General features: G+C 48.7%; 7 protein-coding genes across 7 annotated transcripts; 2 read left to right on the top strand and 5 right to left on the bottom strand.

The window, feature by feature from the left end:
• Nucleotides 1–210: 210 nt before the first annotated feature.
• Nucleotides 211–2,585, bottom strand: BDW43DRAFT_69957 (MFS transporter). The gene is made up of 6 exons (XM_032050404.1): nucleotides 2,522–2,585; nucleotides 2,012–2,435; nucleotides 1,930–1,951; nucleotides 1,782–1,873; nucleotides 1,391–1,722; nucleotides 211–1,331 (listed from the first exon to the last, which is right to left on the bottom strand). The coding sequence occupies exons 2-6, from the start codon at nucleotides 2,364–2,366 to the stop codon at nucleotides 480–482; spliced, it is 1,653 nt and encodes a 550-aa protein (XP_031905694.1). The 5' UTR covers nucleotides 2,367–2,435; nucleotides 2,522–2,585; the 3' UTR covers nucleotides 211–479.
• A 651-nt stretch (nucleotides 2,586–3,236) lies between these two features.
• On the bottom strand, nucleotides 3,237–5,676 carry BDW43DRAFT_296256 (TTC39/IML2 family protein; the record flags this gene model as incomplete). The annotated part of the gene is made up of 7 exons (XM_032044179.1): nucleotides 3,237–4,070; nucleotides 4,126–4,406; nucleotides 4,497–5,123; nucleotides 5,182–5,248; nucleotides 5,350–5,426; nucleotides 5,492–5,509; nucleotides 5,586–5,676. The coding sequence occupies 7 exons, from the start codon at nucleotides 5,674–5,676 to the stop codon at nucleotides 3,237–3,239; spliced, it is 1,995 nt and encodes a 664-aa protein (XP_031905693.1).
• Nucleotides 5,677–6,619: 943 nt separating this feature from the next.
• Nucleotides 6,620–7,023, top strand: BDW43DRAFT_305752 (proteasome regulatory particle lid subunit SEM1; the record flags this gene model as incomplete). The annotated part of the gene is made up of 2 exons (XM_032045865.1): nucleotides 6,620–6,722; nucleotides 6,851–7,023. 2 exons carry the CDS (start codon nucleotides 6,620–6,622, stop codon nucleotides 7,021–7,023), a joined length of 276 nt encoding a protein of 91 aa, XP_031905692.1.
• A 225-nt stretch (nucleotides 7,024–7,248) lies between these two features.
• pgkA (phosphoglycerate kinase pgkA) lies at nucleotides 7,249–9,381 on the bottom strand. Its single transcript, XM_032050403.1, has 4 exons — nucleotides 9,189–9,381; nucleotides 9,040–9,126; nucleotides 8,542–8,962; nucleotides 7,249–8,479 (listed from the first exon to the last, which is right to left on the bottom strand). The coding sequence occupies exons 2-4, from the start codon at nucleotides 9,103–9,105 to the stop codon at nucleotides 7,713–7,715; spliced, it is 1,254 nt and encodes a 417-aa protein (XP_031905691.1). The 5' UTR covers nucleotides 9,106–9,126; nucleotides 9,189–9,381; the 3' UTR covers nucleotides 7,249–7,712.
• Nucleotides 9,382–9,888: 507 nt separating this feature from the next.
• Nucleotides 9,889–10,803, bottom strand: BDW43DRAFT_305750 (Mpv17/PMP22 family protein; the record flags this gene model as incomplete). The annotated part of the gene is made up of 5 exons (XM_032045864.1): nucleotides 9,889–9,960; nucleotides 10,031–10,197; nucleotides 10,252–10,594; nucleotides 10,657–10,682; nucleotides 10,746–10,803. 5 exons carry the CDS (start codon nucleotides 10,801–10,803, stop codon nucleotides 9,889–9,891), a joined length of 666 nt encoding a protein of 221 aa, XP_031905690.1.
• A 669-nt stretch (nucleotides 10,804–11,472) lies between these two features.
• On the bottom strand, nucleotides 11,473–13,750 carry BDW43DRAFT_259942 (TRAPP trafficking subunit Trs65 domain-containing protein). Its single transcript, XM_032040150.1, has 4 exons — nucleotides 13,423–13,750; nucleotides 13,088–13,360; nucleotides 11,914–13,036; nucleotides 11,473–11,847 (listed from the first exon to the last, which is right to left on the bottom strand). Exons 1-4 carry the CDS (start codon nucleotides 13,595–13,597, stop codon nucleotides 11,664–11,666), a joined length of 1,755 nt encoding a protein of 584 aa, XP_031905689.1. The 5' UTR covers nucleotides 13,598–13,750; the 3' UTR covers nucleotides 11,473–11,663.
• Nucleotides 13,751–13,757: 7 nt separating this feature from the next.
• Nucleotides 13,758–16,499, top strand: BDW43DRAFT_259941 (snoRNA-splicing protein PRP40). Its single transcript, XM_032040149.1, has 4 exons — nucleotides 13,758–14,013; nucleotides 14,070–14,224; nucleotides 14,286–15,339; nucleotides 15,392–16,499. Exons 1-4 carry the CDS (start codon nucleotides 13,876–13,878, stop codon nucleotides 16,406–16,408), a joined length of 2,364 nt encoding a protein of 787 aa, XP_031905688.1. The 5' UTR covers nucleotides 13,758–13,875; the 3' UTR covers nucleotides 16,409–16,499.
• Nucleotides 16,500–16,673: the final 174 nt, after the last annotated feature.

The following is a 16,673-nucleotide window of genomic DNA, read 5'->3' as shown; positions in this document are numbered from 1 at the left end:
CATTTTAATTTCCGTTCCTTTCCTTCATTGGATCTATTGGCTTTCTATTTATTGATATAACCTCGTCCGACTGAACCATTTTCTTTTCTTGCATATTTTGAAAGCTGATCTGTTTATATCTATTCACTTATTGTGTATACTTTCGTTTTGAGGTTATATTATTATGTTACTATTTTATTTGTTAGATTATAGAATGATTAAAACAACGCGGTCATATCTACTCATACCCAGACAAGTAAATGCTGGCATCTCGAATAACAGCTCTAGTATCTATTAGTAAGAAGCAAAATGAAAAGTAAGAAGATTTAAATGATAAAAAAGGATAACTTTTCATCCAATGCTTCGTCAAAGGGTATATGTAGCATGAACCCAGAGTCACTCAGCGCAAGTTTTCCAAACATGACATCGTCAAAACATAGATCTAATCGTCCAATTAGTACCCACCCAAAAAAGGTGGGAAAAATTCCAAAGAAAACTTATTATCCATAAACCGAAGCCCGAGACCACTCCCCTCTAGCTCTAATACGCTTGCCGAAGATGTAAAACAGATACGGTATAGGTATTAGTGCAATAGACACAAAACCAAGTACACTCGCCGCCCATGGTACACCCATCCTGCGAAACATGATACTAGCAAAGAGCGGAAAACAGCCGGCAAAGACACTCCGCAGGAAAGTATTAGCCGCCACGGCGCTAGCAGAGACCGTCTGGAAGGTGTCGATGAGGTAATTGAGGGCAGCTTGGAAGATGGTGAAGAAACCGAAGCCCATCATCACGGCGCCTATTATAGGGCCGATCCAGTGGACATGTGGTTGGCCGGTCCAGCCGAAGACGAACATGCCTGCCGCGAAGAGGACGGAGCCGATCATCATGGGTGGAAGGCGGGCTTCGGGAACCGGGAAATTGTTGTTTGCTTTGAAACGTTTGATGTAGAATTTTTGATTGAGCAGGTTGACGGCTGCGCCAAAGAGGATGCCGACTAGGTAGCCTAGGAAGGGGAGTGCGCCGACGACTTGGTTCCAGCCGCGGACTTCTTGGAATTCGACGGGGAAGGATGCGAGACTGAGGTACAGGATGCCGTAGACGAAGGAGGCGTAGAGGGCTACTAGAAAGCAGATGGGTGTTGTTAGGAGTTGGAAGGGGCGGATGAGGTACTTGTTGCCGAGTTCTTTGAAAGTAACGTCCCATTCTTCGTGGCGCGCGTGGAGGGCCCAGTTGCCGCTGTCGAAACGGAGTCGTTGGGCCTTGTAGACTAGCAATACGGGAGGGTAGGTCTCGTCTAGGAATAGGACGTCCATTGTGAGGAAGAACATCATCATAATCCCGGTGATCTGGAGGTAGAGGATATTAGCGTGTTTCAGTGACGATAGAAAGAGAGGGTAGTACTGACATATTCAGTCCATCTCCAACCTAGATAGCTCTGGACAATTGCACCACCGACGATAGGCCCGAGCACCGGTCCTCCAACCACGGCCATAGCATAACCAACAATAGCCGCTCCTCGCTGTTCCGCTGTCCAGATATCACTAAGAACACCGCCGGTATTGGTGACAGGTGCAGAACCAAAGAACCCGGCGAAGAACCGGGTTATCATGACTGTTTGCAAATCTTTGGCGGTAGCGGTGCCAAACGAGAAGACAGCGGCAACGAAATACGGTGCTAAAACAGCGGGTTTACGCCCATAAACTTCAGATAAAGGTGCCCACACAAGCGGCCCCAGCCCTAAAGTGGCGTTAGCCAAGTATCCTTGCAAATCGGCGAGATACAGCATTATAGCTTACCAAACCCAAACAAGAGCAATGCTGTACCAAGAGTACCAACTTCCTCGCCGACCCCGAATTCCGCATCAACTTGTCTCGTGCCTGTGGAATAACTGTCTTTGTGTCAGGATATTACCGCAGCAGCATAGATGAAGGTAATGGATCATACATCGAACTGGCCCATGTCGCACCTGAGGTTTAAATATGGTTAGCTCTCACACAGCTACATGGACATAGGATGATCTACAAACCCATTGTTGTCAACCCGTATAATACGGTGGTTATGGCCTTTTTCCGGAAACTCCAATTGAGCGGCCGATATGGGTCATCGGGCCCATCAAAATCCACGATCACATCGGTTGAGGTTTTGGTATGCGTCAGAGGATGTGTAAAGCGCGCAGTCTGGCCAGGTTCTCGACTGCGAATTCTTGAGACTACCGACTGCGCACGTTGCTCAAAAGCTGAATAGGCCGAAGCCGCAGTGCTCTGCTTCTCCAGGATCCTATTTGGTGGATCATCGTAGTTGGCTTGCTGTTGCTCTAGAGAGATGCTGTCATCGTCGTCGAGTGAAGAGTGAGAGGAAGAGCGTTCTTCGTCTCTTGCCATGACTTCATCCAACAATATGACGTAGGCTGCCAAGAAAAATCTGCTGCAGGGTTCCTAAACTCCGTCGCTCTAAAGAATAGAGAGGACAACTGTAAATCCAGATTGGCACAAAAAAGAATTAAGGTGAGAGGACTGTAAATCTAGACGTCACTAACACGGAATAGAGTCCAAAAGTCTAGACAATCCGAACAATTTTTGACAGGAACCAGAAGTATAAAAAGCTCTTCAACGGCGACGAGCCGTCTTAGCCGAAGCCATTAACTCCGAGACAAAGCAATCGGACGTCCGACAACACCTTCATTCGCCGGTACTAGTGGGGGTATATATCGGCTAAAGCCCGTCGGGAGGATCATTCACCGTGAGTAACAGTCCAGTAGCTGGTCATGATATATCCAGTCGGTGAAAGAATAGAACAAACTTGCATATGGCAAAGAAGTGTCTGCAACCATATCATTCGCCAAGCCTTCCGAACTACTTTGGGGAATCTTCTCCGAGAGCGTGTTGGTGGCGCTAAAACGGATAAATATGTACATACGGTCACGTGAGGGCCAATGTTACCAGGAGATAGAAGGACCCTGTTGTCAACTTGTCTGTGACGTTGGAAAATAAAGAGTAAAAGTAATTCTCACAAAGGAAGAACTGATTTTTATGTATTTGAGTATTTATTCTTTGTTCTAAAGGAAAGGGGTTTGAAAGTCATATCTAGTCTTTAAATTAAACCATGTCTCAAGAGACGGTCAGACCAAGTTGAACGTCCACCTAATGCCCGAAAAGCGATCGCGGTCCCTCTATTCCTATATTTTTACCCATCATATATCTTGCAGACATATTCGTGCAGATACATTTACATGATCGTAATACATCAAATCATCAGTTGGTAGAAGTAGAGTGTGTATTCTCCCACTTGCGCACTGCCTCCATGGCAGCGGTCACTTTCAGACCAATACGAGCGTCAAGCTCGTAGCTCTCCCACCTGGCAGCTTTCTCAAGGTATTCCTTGCATTCCCGCACCTTCTGCCTTTCAAGCTGTGTGGCTTCCTCGCCGCTGGCCACCTTAAACACCTCGGTAGCGGGAGCATCGTTAGCGGCGATATAATTCGGGCGTTCCATCCAGAGGTTAGCCGCCATCTCGAAATGAGCCACGGGATGAATCCAGTTGTCCTTGAGATGACCCGTGAATAGCACCTTGTCATGGTTAAGGACAGAGTCTTTGAGCAGGTTTCTGGCCTCCTCATGTTTACGCATCGCGCGCAAGACCGCAGCCCGCAGAAGCTGTAAGATTGTCTTCTCTTCGGGGCCTTCTCGAGACCAAGTCTTATTTTCATCACTTTCAGACCAGGCGAGCTTCTGCATTGATTCTTCGAGCTCTTCTTGCGTCATCCGGCTATGTCCGTTCCAGAAGAAGATCATCTCTTCGATGGGATCAACACCAACGGCGTCCACAAGGCTCACGCCCCACTCCTTCGCGCGGGCCTCCCACTTGGCGATTTTTCGAGCCACGAAGACGTCGAAAGGCAACTGCCGTGCCATGAACCGCTTCTTTCCGGCCAATGGTGGCGCCGTTCGGAAGTATTCAGTAGCCTTTAGTGCGTGTTCCTCTGCCTGTTTAGGGTCCGATACGATAGTGCTTCGGTATAGTGAGAGATGCGACGCCCCTGCAATATAATAATATAATGAGCGAGACCAGGAGTTCAATTCGACACACTAAACACTAGTCAGTAGTTGAGCGCAAATGTTGTGTCTCAAAGAGAGTACAGACCTCCAGGAATGACTCCGCACACAATTCGTACCTATGCAAATACATCGCATTCAAGCTTCGCTCAAACACACGCAAGGCTTCGACCTGCTTGAGCGGGCTTTTCTCATTACCGCATAGAAGTTCCAGGGATCTCTCCAGATTTTTGTTTGCTCCTTCCATCCTAGACTCTTCGAGCAGCCAGAGTTGGCTTTTGGGAAACCGCTGCCTCATCAGCGCTAATAGGGCTTCGAGTCTCTTCTGAGGATAACCTTGCACATCGCCCTGTTCTCCAGGAACGGGGTCTGGCATGATATCGCAATAACGAACAAACCCATTGTAGTAACCGAGTATCGCAAAAGCGGCAAGTGCCCCGATTAAGTTGTGGAACTTACTAGCTTGCCATAGCATCCTCAAGCCCCTCTCTTTGTCTCCGTAGAACCCAATGATGCTCAGAAGCTTGCTAAAGGCTGGAGGGACCATGGATATAACAACAAGAAGAATTCCAAAGCAAAAGTTGGACCCAGAATGCACGAAGACATCGATTTGGTTCTTAAAAATATCCGAATCGGGATCATGGCTAAGCATATCCGCAGGACTGGGATCTGCTGAGCTCTCAGATACACTGCTTTCCTGGGAGACACTTAGGTCAGATAGCCTTTGCGATAATCCCTTAGCCTCAACATTAGCGGTAGGGAGGGGCTTGGGAGCTTCTCCCTGGTCTGCTGGAGACGTATCACCAGAATTTTTCGTTTGCATGAATGCTTGCTCCATTTTCAGGATGTTGTCCAGCGCTAAATACGCCTTCCTCATTTTATAAAAGCCTTTGATACTTTCCGTAAGACTTTCATTGAGCACGCCTACAACAGCACTCATGAGTTGTGCCATTGCCTGGCAGAGCGCGAACTCGGTGCCCGGCGAATATATCGCTGAGTGATAACTATTGGGGGCATGGGAGTTGTGCTGAGCCCTGCTCTGATCACTAGCTGCACTGGTTTCGGCCGTATTCAGTCGTTCCGATGCTGCCGGGGGGTTAGTGATAACCCTAGTTCGTGCCGAGAGACCAAGAAATCCACGAACCTTGGCGCATAATCTCCTGTTCAAACCCCAGTGTCGCCCGAATAAAAGCAACAACTCCTCGACCAAGCTATACGTGAAGAAAAGAGATTGTAAGTAAACGCAATCCGAAGACCCGCGGGCGATTTCAAGGGTAGTGACGTTGGCCCCTCAAACCATGGATATACACACATTGTGAAAAGACGAGATTCCTTCCGACAAACCATCTTCGGCTCCGTCAACGTCATCGTTCAAGATAAGAGTTGCAGCTGTTTCAGTATGGTGTCAGTATGTCTCTTGACTGGACTACAGCTGGTAGGTACGATGCACATACCCCGCATAGCATCCTCAACTTCACATCCGAGGAGACACAAATCAGTACGTCTTGCACGTATATCACACGGAGATGATGGCTAAGTAACACTCACGATCCCGCAATTCAACCAACGAGTCCAAAGATTGCGTCGAGGCATTGACGCCGGCCTTTTTGCCATATAACCACGAGCCTACTTTGAGCATGGTGAAAGGTGCAGGTCGCGCGCAGACCGTCACAAATGGATACGAAGAACGACAAACGCTATATCGAAGTGGGGATTAGTTTTGCTCAGGTGTCAGAGCGCAAGCCGGAGGGGACTACACCCCGAAAGAAAGTAGATGAAATGGGAAGAAGATAGACTCTCCCATCAGATATGGACCAGGAATGTGGAGGGATTTCGGGAACATAACCATGCAACAAAAGGAAGGGTGGAAAATCGGGATAATAAGTAAGAAAAGGAAAAGAAGGGTCACAAGAGCCGCGATAAGTAGAATAAATGGACAAGTACCGTGGTCCACTATGGCGGCGAGGCGGAGCAATCGGCCTTGCGATAAACGGTAAAGGACAATGACCTCCGCTTGCCAAAGAACTACTCGTCATGTACTACTATTAAATAGCCCAGTTAATAAACGAGCTCATTCTCATTTCTAGCCAGTTAGTAATGCCCGTGAACCTCTGCGGTGAATTCTTTAGGTTGATCATTACCAATAAAGTCTTTGTTTTAATCATTGCTATTGATTAAATCTTTTACTATAGGTACATTTATATTTACAGAGGAAGGTAAAAAAGAAAATGAAAGAAAGAAAGAAAGAAAGAAAGAAAGAAACAAGAAAGAGGCACACAAGTTCTCCGGTAATCCCGAGAGCCTCAAAAACGGTGAAATCAGAGTGAATTAATTACTAGTCCCGGTGGGGGTTTGCCTTAATCGTTTGGTCTTGGCTTTCCACAGGTCAGCGACCAACTCTCCGCGCTTCAACAACTTTCCATCAACTCCAATTATCAACCCCCGTTTTACTCCTCCCCGCGCCGGTTTCTTCTCTCTCTCGACCTTCTTGAGTGGTTCTTGAATATCCGCAATCTAGAACATCTCTGGTATACCGCCCATCCCTCGAACCCGAACACATTGTTCGCCCACCCCCACCCACCATGTCGAACTCAACGCCATCCCAAGATAAGCCCGAAGCTTCCCAGCAGCAGAAGCCCACCGTATTGGAGGAGGACGACGAATTCGAGGATTTTCCCGTTGAAGGTCAGACAGAATCAGTGGATTTCCGCCCGGTGACAAGCAAGAAGACCAGCGGCGGGAATTAACGTTACTGGAAGCTTCGATTGCTTCGTGAGATAAGAGTTTCGCTGACCGACGGGTTCTGTCTGCAGATTGGCCACAAGAAGAAACCGAGCAAGCGTCCGGATCAGCAAACGGCGCTAATGTTCACCTGTGGGAGGAGAGCTGGGATGATGATGATGCCGCCGAGGAATTCTCGAAGCAGTTGAAGTGCGTTTGGGTTCTCCGTTCGTGCCATACTGGGCCCAGTCCTAGCTTTTGCTAGATGCTGAGTGCTATTGGTGGCTGTTCGTACTATTCTGAGACATGATGCTAATCTGATTCGTTTGAACTGCAGGGAGGAACTGAAGAAGGTCGAAGCATCCCGTTAGTTTGCAGGGTGGCATGGTATCGGTTCGCGAGATGAATAACAGCTCAATGAATGAATTGACCGTGGAATTACAATTTTATCAAGATGAAACACGTATAACCTCGCAGGGGGCTAAGCTAGATCTCGGTGTTTGAAGACTTCATCTTGGGTCTCCATTGAACAACTGCGCTGTGTTGGGGGGTTAAGGATGTGCTGTTGAGGAGGCAGCCTATAACGGGATGCTTGATAGCAAGCCGACAGACCCCAGGAGGCGGCAGCTTGAATATGCGTTTCTCTTCACGTATTCTATAAGTACCTACGATCTAGTCGTGAAACGAATTCAACGTTCATGCTAAATCATCTTCCGGCGTTCCATTCGAGTGACTAGGACAATCACAGCTTCGGGCCCATCACTATGTCATTGTACTCTTGTCATCAGAACCGCTCATTAAAGAGAAGGAGAATAATAAAAAAATTGCTAATTTTAGATTAATTTGTCTCGTGTACATTATATTTATGAAAGTGAAACGTCTCTCATAGGCGAGAAGGCACTAAGGGCACAAAGCCAGCGCTTTCCCCCTTCCAACACATTATTTGCGTTTTGCTTACTTACTTGACAGAGCAGCGACACCAGGGAGCTCCTTGCCCTCCAGAAGCTCCAAGGAAGCGCCACCACCGGTGGAGACGTGGCTGAGCTTATCTTCAACACCATATTTAGCGGCAACGGTAGCGGTGTCTCCACCGCCGATAATGACAATGGAGCCCGACTGGGCAGCGGCAACAGCGGCGTCAAGAGTCTTCTTGGTAGCATTGGCGAAGGGCTCCATCTCAAAGACACCAGGAGGACCGTTCCAGAGGATGGTCTTAGCCTCGGCGATGGTCTTCTTGTAAAGCTCAACACTCTTCTCGCCGACATCCAGACCCATGTAGCCGTCAGGGATACCTTCAGCATCGGTGGCATAGCCAACCTTCGCGTCAGCGGCAAACTTGTCAGCAGTGACGTAGTCAACTGGCAGAACAATCTCAACGTTGTTCTTCTTGGCCTTCTCAACAATCTCGCCGACGATCTTGCTACCAGCCTCATCGAACAAGCTGTTGCCAATCTTGACGTTCTTGAGGGTCTTCTTGAAGGTGAAAGCCATGGCACCGGTGATGATCAGGCTGTTGACCTTGGGCAGCAGGTTGTCGATGAGCTGGATCTTATCAGACACCTTGGCGCCTCCCAGAATGGCGAGGAAGGGGCGCTGTGGGCTCTCCAAAGCCTTGGCGAAGTACTCAAGCTCTTTCTTCACAAGGAAGCCAGAGGCCTTCTGGGGGAGGTCGACACCGACCATGGAGCTGTGGCCACGGTGGGCAGTTCCGAAAGCGTCGTCTAAGAAATAGAGGTTAGCATCGGTTTTAAGCCGTCAACCGGAGATGCACATGAGGGCTTACTGATATAGATGTCACCCAGGGCAGTCAATCCCTTGCGGAACTCGGCAACCTTCTCCTTGTCAGCCTTGACCTTCTTGCCTTCGGCGTCCTTGGAGCTGCCCTCCTCTTCGGCGTGGAAGCGTAGGTTCTCAAGGAGGATAACCTGGCCACCGGAGGCCTTGTTAACGGTCTCCTCGACCTCCTTGCCGACGCAGTCCTCGGTGAAGATGACGCTCTTGCCGAGCAGCTTCTCCAGTTCAGGGACAACAGGTTTCAGACTGTACTTAGGGTTGACCTTGCCATCGGGACGGCCGAGGTGAGACATAAGGATAACAGCCTTGGCACCATTCTCGACAGCATACTTGATGGTAGGCAGAGCACCGACGATACGCTGGTTGTTGGTGATCTTCTTGTCCGCGTCGAGAGGCACGTTGAAGTCGACCTATTCGTGATGGAAGCATTAGCATTGGCTGAACCCCGCATGTGATTGATTAATTGCCAGGTGAGAATTGGGCATACCCGGATCAGGACACGCTTGTCCTTGAGGTCGACGTCAGTGATAGCAAGCTTGTTGGAGAGAGACATTGTGGACGATGTACTATCAAACTTCGGCCAGTGATGGTCAGCGTGGTAGGGTCAGAGCAAGGAAGAGAGGGGGGATTGAGTACCTTTTAAAATGAGCTAAGGGATGTTTGGAAATACTAAATACGTTTCACGGTGAACGCCAGTCTCCTGATAGAATCGGTTCAGCGGCGGGGTAGAGGAAACATTGTTTGGTCTTGTTTGGTGGGGCCACCGGTGAGACGCATCGGACTGTTGCGGGACTGATGTCAACGATGACGGAAGGGTCCGGGGACCGCTGATATATGTATTCTCGATAGCCTCGGATCAAGCTAATGTAAATCCCTTTGCTTCATATAATGGAATGATATACTATCGTGTTGCCATTCTCGTGGAGGGGTCAATCCATCCCCACTCTTTAACTTACCTACCAAGACTTCTGATGGAAGCAGAAAGAATCATCTATAGTTTTGGTCGATAAGATTACACCACCTAGACGCCAACTAAGGGAATCATATGACAAAAGCTCGGAGAAACAACCGCGTACCTAGTTGTTTTTCCACCTTGTTGAAATGATCTGGGTGAAACAAACGAGCAGTGTGCAATTGACTTCTTTTAAACCGTCCCCACCGAAAAGGGAAAAGACCTGGACACCAACAATAAGATAGCAGAATCCCAACGATAATACACAACGCCCCGAAACACTCTAGTGACACAAAAGAAAGTCAAAGAACGACGAATATGAAATGACTGACGAGTCCGAAATCCACCCCAAAAACAATACTGTCATTAACACAGGCGAAGCAATCAGTCCTCCTCCGTAGAATTGGTCAGAGACAAGTATGCAGTCCAAGCGATACCAATTGAGGATACAAAAGGCTTCAAAATACTCAGGTTAGCATTGTGTGCTTCATTACATATTCTTCTTGTTTTAACAAGCGAAACTTACAATTTGGAATTGAATTGGGACGACGCGGAAGTTCAGAATCTGCACAGCTGGCCAGAGGACGAAATTAGCCTTGAGGGTAGGCAGATAGACGTCCTGAAATTTGCGAGTCAAGGCTCTTCGGCCTCCACCTTCAGCCAGTGTCATGAAGGTGAAGAAGCACACCAGACCTGTTTACTCCGTTAGAATCCTATTTGTATCCTGCAGTCTGTAGATGCCCTTACCGAAAGGCGCGAAGATGAATTGATCCACAGCAACCCGTTTCAAGGCCGGGATGGTTGGATTCTTCTTAGTAAGAGGGAATGTCCGTGACAAAAATCCAAACCATTGGAACTGGATCGGCGCCATGAAGAAACCATATGACATGAAACGGGTCAGTCGCTCAAAATCGAAAGGCGGAGGCAAGTGTCTCGCATGGCCTAGCTCCCCAAGGGCTGGCGGTTTCTCCTTGTCAAGGTCATGGATCTCGATTGAGATTAGATCACCAGTATCAAAATCTCGTCGGCTTGGCCGAGATTTAAACGCGGTGATCAGTTGTGCGACGGTATCCGCGACTCCACCAAGGACCTGTGGCATTCAATGTTAGCCGTGTTCATTTGCAAAATATGTGGGCAGTGGGCGATATTTACCGCATTGGTGACCATAGTAGTCAATACTATCAAGGCCAGATTCGTTAGTCATCCTTTGCCGCACTAGATACTAACAAGTAGAGCCTTACCCGGCTTCTCCGCATAGTAGGAGTTAAATTTGGCCGCCAACCGCATCGCAACCGCCATTTCGATGAGGAAAATAATGCTGTGGAGTAAGGGCTATACAGAAAGTCGATCGAGGACCATCATTAGTACTTATGCAGAGTAGGGATAAGGAGTGGAGTGTCTATCGGTATCGTAATTGGGGGTAGAGAGACAAAGAGTGTTCTATCACTTACCAAACGACCGTAGATGTACCTCCTGTTGAGCCCATCCAAAATTCTTCGACGCGCTGTGCAGAACATGGTGAAGATAAGTGAGGGCGAAAACTAATTAATAGATAACCAGAGTAGAAGAAGGTCGAAGGCAAAAGGAAGATTCTCGGCGGGATCCAGCCAGTATGACGCAAAGGAGAGATCAAGGACAAAAATGGGCAAGTTGAACGAAAAGCCCGCAGCGCTCGCCCCTTGTGATAATAAAATAAAATAAAATATGTGCCGACGTCAGAGGAAGAGTACTCCACTAAATAACCAGCGATAAAGGTCGATCACCCTGTCCAGCTGGGGATGGAAGTTGAACTGTGAAGGGGGTTTCGGGATTGTCAGAGGCCGTAAGGCTGCCGTAATATAATCTGACGGGGGCGCGTAGATCCAATCCCACTCATGATCAGCTGCCCATTCATTGTGTCCGCCTTGCCCCGCCGCCTTTTCTCTCTTCTCTTTCTACTTTTCTGCCGTTGCATCATAGACTTGTAGGATTTACTACCCTGTCCAAGTAAAGCACTTTCCTTTTATTAATAGGACAATTGGAGCACAGAGTACGTTCTTCGCTTCACAATTAGTCGCCGCTGATCAAAATCACACGCAAGTCTAATTTACAGGCATTACTGTATTCCATAGAGATAGCATATAACACTATGTACTGTATGTACTGTATTGTACTGTACTCTAATTCGTGTTCTGAGGTGGTATTCTTCTCCTGTCGAAGGATAGAATATCCGGTAGATCTTTGATGTCGGTCGTCTCATTCGTGTTCACCTCCACAAGACGCACGGCTTCGAGATGGAGTGCCCCCACTGTCAATGGAAGTAGTTTTAATTCGGTCGCAAAACAAGTCCCGGGTAGAAGTGGACTTCCCCAAACACATCGAGTTAGGCCATCTATAAGTAGATCAATTGCGAGACTAGGGAAGACTTACCCGACTCGAAGATCCGTGCTCAAACAGACCAGTTCGGCCTCTTGCCCTGCCACACTCTTCTGCATAGCATGAACGATATTATCATCGGTCACTGCTTCGGCAACTTGGTCCTCCTGCCGACTGGTGAGTGATGAAGAAGATGGCCGGGCTACGTGACTTCTGGGATCGGCTCGCTTCCGTCGTGGAATAGCAATCAATGCGAATTTACGAGGAGTTGTTGACCGATTGACGATGAAAACATTCCAAGAAAATGGTTTGCCGACGACCACGTTAGCAGGACCAGAAAATGACACTGTCACTCCCATATCCGCTACAGAATAGGCCCTTTCTCGGAAGGAGCTTCTGCTGGGTGGCGTCCCTCCCACGACGTTGGATTGACTCGGTGTCATAGGGAGGCTAGCCGGGCGATTGTTCCGTTGCAAAGCCTGACTGGGTCCACCAAAGGTAGGGTTGAGGGCTATAGAAAAATCCACGTTCGTCCTCCATTGCATCAAAATCCGCGGGTTGCAATTGTCTGATAGTTTAATAACAGCCTCCAAACGGATGTCTAAGATGCTAACCATCACGGTTGTTGAGGGATTAGGATCTGGTCCATATTCTGGCGTCAATTTATATATCAAGGTGATATCATCCCGTGGACGGCACGTTATGGGCGGAACCAATCCGGGCGCTTCAGAAAGGGTTTCTATTGTGCCATCCGACATCTGAAGTTCTGCCGTTTCGAAAACGACATCGCAATTGAGGAATGGTGTCACCTCAAAATCAAGGCTCGCTACAGTTGTTGGGCGTCCAGAGTAAGAATTCAATCGAGAGTATCGTATCCTTGCACTAGCTGCTGGTACAACGCGTATCGGATGACCTGACTGTTGCTGGACGTTATAAATAGGGTCTTCGCTGTACTGCGCCGGCACGACCCGCAGAAGTCTAGACGCTGGCAGGAAAGGATCCTTCTGAGGAAAGGCTTTATCCGACGACAGGGGTTGAAGGATATTTGTAGACGCAGGGATCAATGAAGGAAGATAATCATCGTCACGGGACTCTCGTTGTCGACCCTCAGATGGGTTAAGGCTAACGGATGCAATGAAAAGAAGCGAAGGGTGCTGAATGCGTATGCGAGGGCGTTCTGGCACGGTTAGTGAAAAGCCTAGTAGAACCTGGACACGGCGACCCTTACTTAGAAATGCTTCAATTCCCCATATCACGTAGACGTGATTACCACTTCCTGCCTCTCCTTCAAATTCATTTACCACGACCAGCGGTTCTTCGTCTCTATCCACAACCCCTGAAAAAATAAGGTCTCTAGTAGGCGTTGGGTTTTCGGCGACTGTTTCAGCTGGGTCAATGGCGAAAACATCGAGCTTCACTTCAAGGTGTTGAAGATGGTGTTTCAGGCTCGCCTGCGAGCAATTGGAGAGTCTCAGGACGATGCGGGCGGTGCAGAACTCATCTGTTTCATACTATCTATGAGTTTAAGAGACAGCTCGATTAGGACACCAGGTATTTGCGTACCGAAGAATAGGAGTGAGCGTTGAGGTATGAAAGATAGAACAGACGATATATCATCTGCTCCCCCTTCCAAGGCAGACGTCAGCGCTGCCTCGAGATCTATATCTGAAGCATGCGGGACAACTGTATCTAGCACAGAATGTCTCAGAAACTCCCCAGGGACTTCGAGACTCGGCATTGTGAGAAGAACTATCGCATACTCAATTATCACTTAGCGGTAACAAGTGGCATGTAAAAAAACAAAAAGTTGAGGGCTTACTACCCAATGTATTCCCGTCAATGAGCATTTAATTTGGGAAAGAGTTTCGAGAGTTGGCGGAGATGATGCTCGGCGTATGGGGGTGCATATGCAAACAGTGCAAACACTCTCCATGAATCGACGGCTTCTTTTTCGAAGCTCCGCGTGTCCCAACTGAGCGACAGCACTTGTTCCTCAAGGACGTTCCCGCAACCACGATGAATCCAATGAATGGCCCAGGGGCGCCTCCTCTTTGGCAGGAGGCTCGAAATGCTGAAGGGAGGGTATACTATTACAATGTTCAGACAAAAGCCACGCAATGGGCTAAGCCTGTCGAGTTGATGACTCCCGTCGAGGTACGGTTTCCGCCATAAGCTCTGTCTATATTTACTAATTTCCTCTCTTCCTGTAGCGAGCTTTGGCGAATCAACCATGGAAAGAATATACTACTGAGGGTGGCCGAAAGTATTGGTACAATACGGAGACCAAGCAAAGCACTTGGGAGATACCAGATGTCTATAAAAACGCCTTGGCGCAAGCCCAAGCAGCCCAACCTCCACCCGCAGCGTAAGTCTTCTGCGCTCAGAAATTATTTTCCCCGCTTCTTTATACTGATATACGCGCATAGGGCTCCGACATTTGTCGCAGGCGGAGTCAGCTCGTTTTCCTCTTATCCACAGCAGCGTGAACGCGAAGACTACGACCGAGGATATGGCGATAGGCGTGGTGGATATGGCTCGGTTGATGCTAATGGACTCGCGGCTGCTTCTATGCTGGGAACACCTGCGGAGCCAGAATACGGCTCGCTCGAAGAGGCGGAAAGTGCGTTCATGAAGATGCTTAAACGCCATAATATACAACCAGACTGGACTTGGGAACAGACTATACGCGCGACGATTAAGGATCCTCAATACCGTGCTCTGAAAGATCCTAGAGACCGCAAGGCAGCCTTTGAAAAATATGCGGTCGAGGTTCGCATGCAGGAAAAGGATCGGGCGAAAGAAAGATTCGCTAAGCTTAGAGCAGATTTCAATACCATGCTGAAGCGCCATCCTGAAATTAAGCATTACAGTCGCTGGAAGACCATCCGGCCGATCATTGAAGGTGAGACCATCTTCAGGTCTACAGACGATGAAAGTGAGAGGCGTCAACTCTTCGACGAGTATGTCCTCGAGCTCAAGAAGGAGCACGCCGAACAGGAATCCGTCAAGCGTAAAGCTGCAATGGATGAGCTGGTCAACATACTGAAGTCGCTCGATCTCGAGCCGTACACACGTTGGTCTGAAGCACAGGCCATTATTCAGTCAAATGACCAAGTTCAAAGTGACGATAAGTTCAAATCCCTCAGCAAGTCTGACTTTTTGACTGCCTTTGAGAACCATATTAAGGCTCTTGAGCGGACATTCAATGATGCGCGCCAACAACAGAAAGCTGCCAAGGCAAGAAAAGAGCGCCACGCTCGTGAGCAGTTCATTGAACTATTGAAAGAACTGAGGTCCCAGGGCAAGATTAAGGCCGGCAGCAAATTCATGAACATCTACCCATTGATCAAAGAAGACCCACGCTACCTTGGAATCTTGGGCAACTCGGGGTCATCTCCCCTAGACCTTTTCTGGGATGTGGTCGAGGAAGAAGAGCGGTCACTTCGGGGCCCGCGTAATGATGTTTTGGATGTCCTTGATGTAAGTGTTGAATAACCTGTTAGTTCATTTGCCTGCTAACACCTTTCCGTAGGACAAACGTTTCGAGGTTACGCCCAAGACTACCTTTGAGGAATTTCATAACGTTGTCCTTGCTGATCGTCGCACAGCAAATCTTGATCAAGAAATTCTTCAACTTCTCTTCCAGCGCATTCAAGATAAGGCTATCCGAAGGACTGAAGAGGAGAAGCATGCAGCCGACCGTCATCAGCGCCGTGCGATCGATGCCTTGCGCTCACGGATGAAACGCCTAGAGCCCCCTATCCGGCCAACAGATACTTGGGATCAAGTGCGTCCGAGAGTAGAAAAATATGAGGAGTATAAGGCCATCGAATCGGACGAACTTCGACAAGCTGCCTTTGACAAGGTCATTCGCCGCCTGAAAGAAAAAGAAGAGGATGCTGATCGGGACCGTGACCGAGATCGTGGTAGCCGGCGCGATCATTATGACCGCAGTGACCGTGATCATCGTAGCTACAGAGGTGAGCGCAGAGGAGCTTCCAGCCGTCATAGCCGTACTCCTGAGCCCGATGCCTACGAAGCTGATCGGCGTAAAGCCCAGGCCGACCGGGAGCGTTCTTACCGGAAAGCCAGTGGGCTTTCGCCAGTGCGAGAGAGACGAGAGGAACGTGATCGAGACAGGGACCGCGATAGAGAGCGCTACCGCGAGCGTGACCGTGATTGGGATCGGGAACGAAGCACTCGTTCCCTCAGCCACTATGACCGCGAACGCCGCGATCGGGAAGAAGAGCGTGAAAGGCTGTATCGCACTCGCGGAGATCCACGGGGCAATCGAGATGAGCTTGACTACGGTGCTGACACTCGAAGCACCGTCAGCAATGACCGTCGGCGCAGGCGCGATAGCGACACAGAAAGCGTTGCCAGTCGGTCTGCTAAACGCTATCGCCGTGACAGTCGTGAGCGAGAGCGCAGTGGAGGTGCCAAGCGCGATAAGGACCGTCGCGAACGCACCCCGGCTGTAGAGGAAGCAAAGAAGGAGGAGAAGGCCGTTCATTCAGGTAGTGAAGAAGGAGAGATTGAAGAAGATTAGGCATTATAGTGGGATGAATATGCAATTAGGAAGTCAATACATGGATGTAAAACGAACAAAGAGAACCACCTGGCCGGGGCGAGATGTTAATCCCACCTTGTAGTTAGGACCTATTTCAATGTATACTCATGGTTATACATATCTTGTGTATTCTTGAGCCCTACATGGAGTACCTAGTAAGCGCTCTCACTGGGTGTAACAGGTCCCAAGTAACCTATAACAATCTATTCAACTGTCAGTATCTTACAAACATCTCAGTACTATC

The sequence above is a fragment of the Aspergillus alliaceus genome, assembly GCF_009176365.1.
Source record: "Aspergillus alliaceus strain CBS 536.65 unplaced genomic scaffold BDW43scaffold_2, whole genome shotgun sequence".
NCBI classification, from domain to species: domain Eukaryota; kingdom Fungi; phylum Ascomycota; class Eurotiomycetes; order Eurotiales; family Aspergillaceae; genus Aspergillus; species Aspergillus alliaceus.
The sequence above is the reverse complement of the archived record's forward strand: the minus strand, read 5'-3'. Positions and strand labels throughout refer to the sequence as shown.

Coding starts and splice junctions, on each gene's coding strand:
- BDW43DRAFT_69957 (XM_032050404.1), bottom strand. CDS start 2,366: ATGGCAAGAGACGAAGAACGCTCTTCCTCTCACTCTTCACTCGACGAC. Junction 1,874..1,929: donor GCGACATGGGCCAGTTCGAT/GTATGATCCATT, acceptor ACACAAAGACAG/TTATTCCACAGGCACGAGAC. Junction 1,332..1,390: donor GTTGGAGATGGACTGAATAT/GTCAGTACTACC, acceptor CTCTACCTCCAG/ATCACCGGGATTATGATGAT.
- BDW43DRAFT_259941 (XM_032040149.1), top strand. CDS start 13,876: ATGAATCCAATGAATGGCCCAGGGGCGCCTCCTCTTTGGCAGGAGGCT. Junction 14,225..14,285: donor GCCCAACCTCCACCCGCAGC/GTAAGTCTTCTG, acceptor ATACGCGCATAG/GGCTCCGACATTTGTCGCAG. Junction 15,340..15,391: donor ATGTTTTGGATGTCCTTGAT/GTAAGTGTTGAA, acceptor ACCTTTCCGTAG/GACAAACGTTTCGAGGTTAC.
- pgkA (XM_032050403.1), bottom strand. CDS start 9,105: ATGTCTCTCTCCAACAAGCTTGCTATCACTGACGTCGACCTCAAGGAC. Junction 8,963..9,039: donor ACAAGCGTGTCCTGATCCGG/GTATGCCCAATT, acceptor CATCACGAATAG/GTCGACTTCAACGTGCCTCT. Junction 8,480..8,541: donor CCTGGGTGACATCTATATCA/GTAAGCCCTCAT, acceptor TCTATTTCTTAG/ACGACGCTTTCGGAACTGCC.
- BDW43DRAFT_259942 (XM_032040150.1), bottom strand. CDS start 13,597: ATGCCGAGTCTCGAAGTCCCTGGGGAGTTTCTGAGACATTCTGTGCTA. Junction 13,361..13,422: donor ACGCTCACTCCTATTCTTCG/GTACGCAAATAC, acceptor AGTATGAAACAG/ATGAGTTCTGCACCGCCCGC. Junction 11,848..11,913: donor AGCACGGATCTTCGAGTCGG/GTAAGTCTTCCC, acceptor TGTTTGGGGAAG/TCCACTTCTACCCGGGACTT.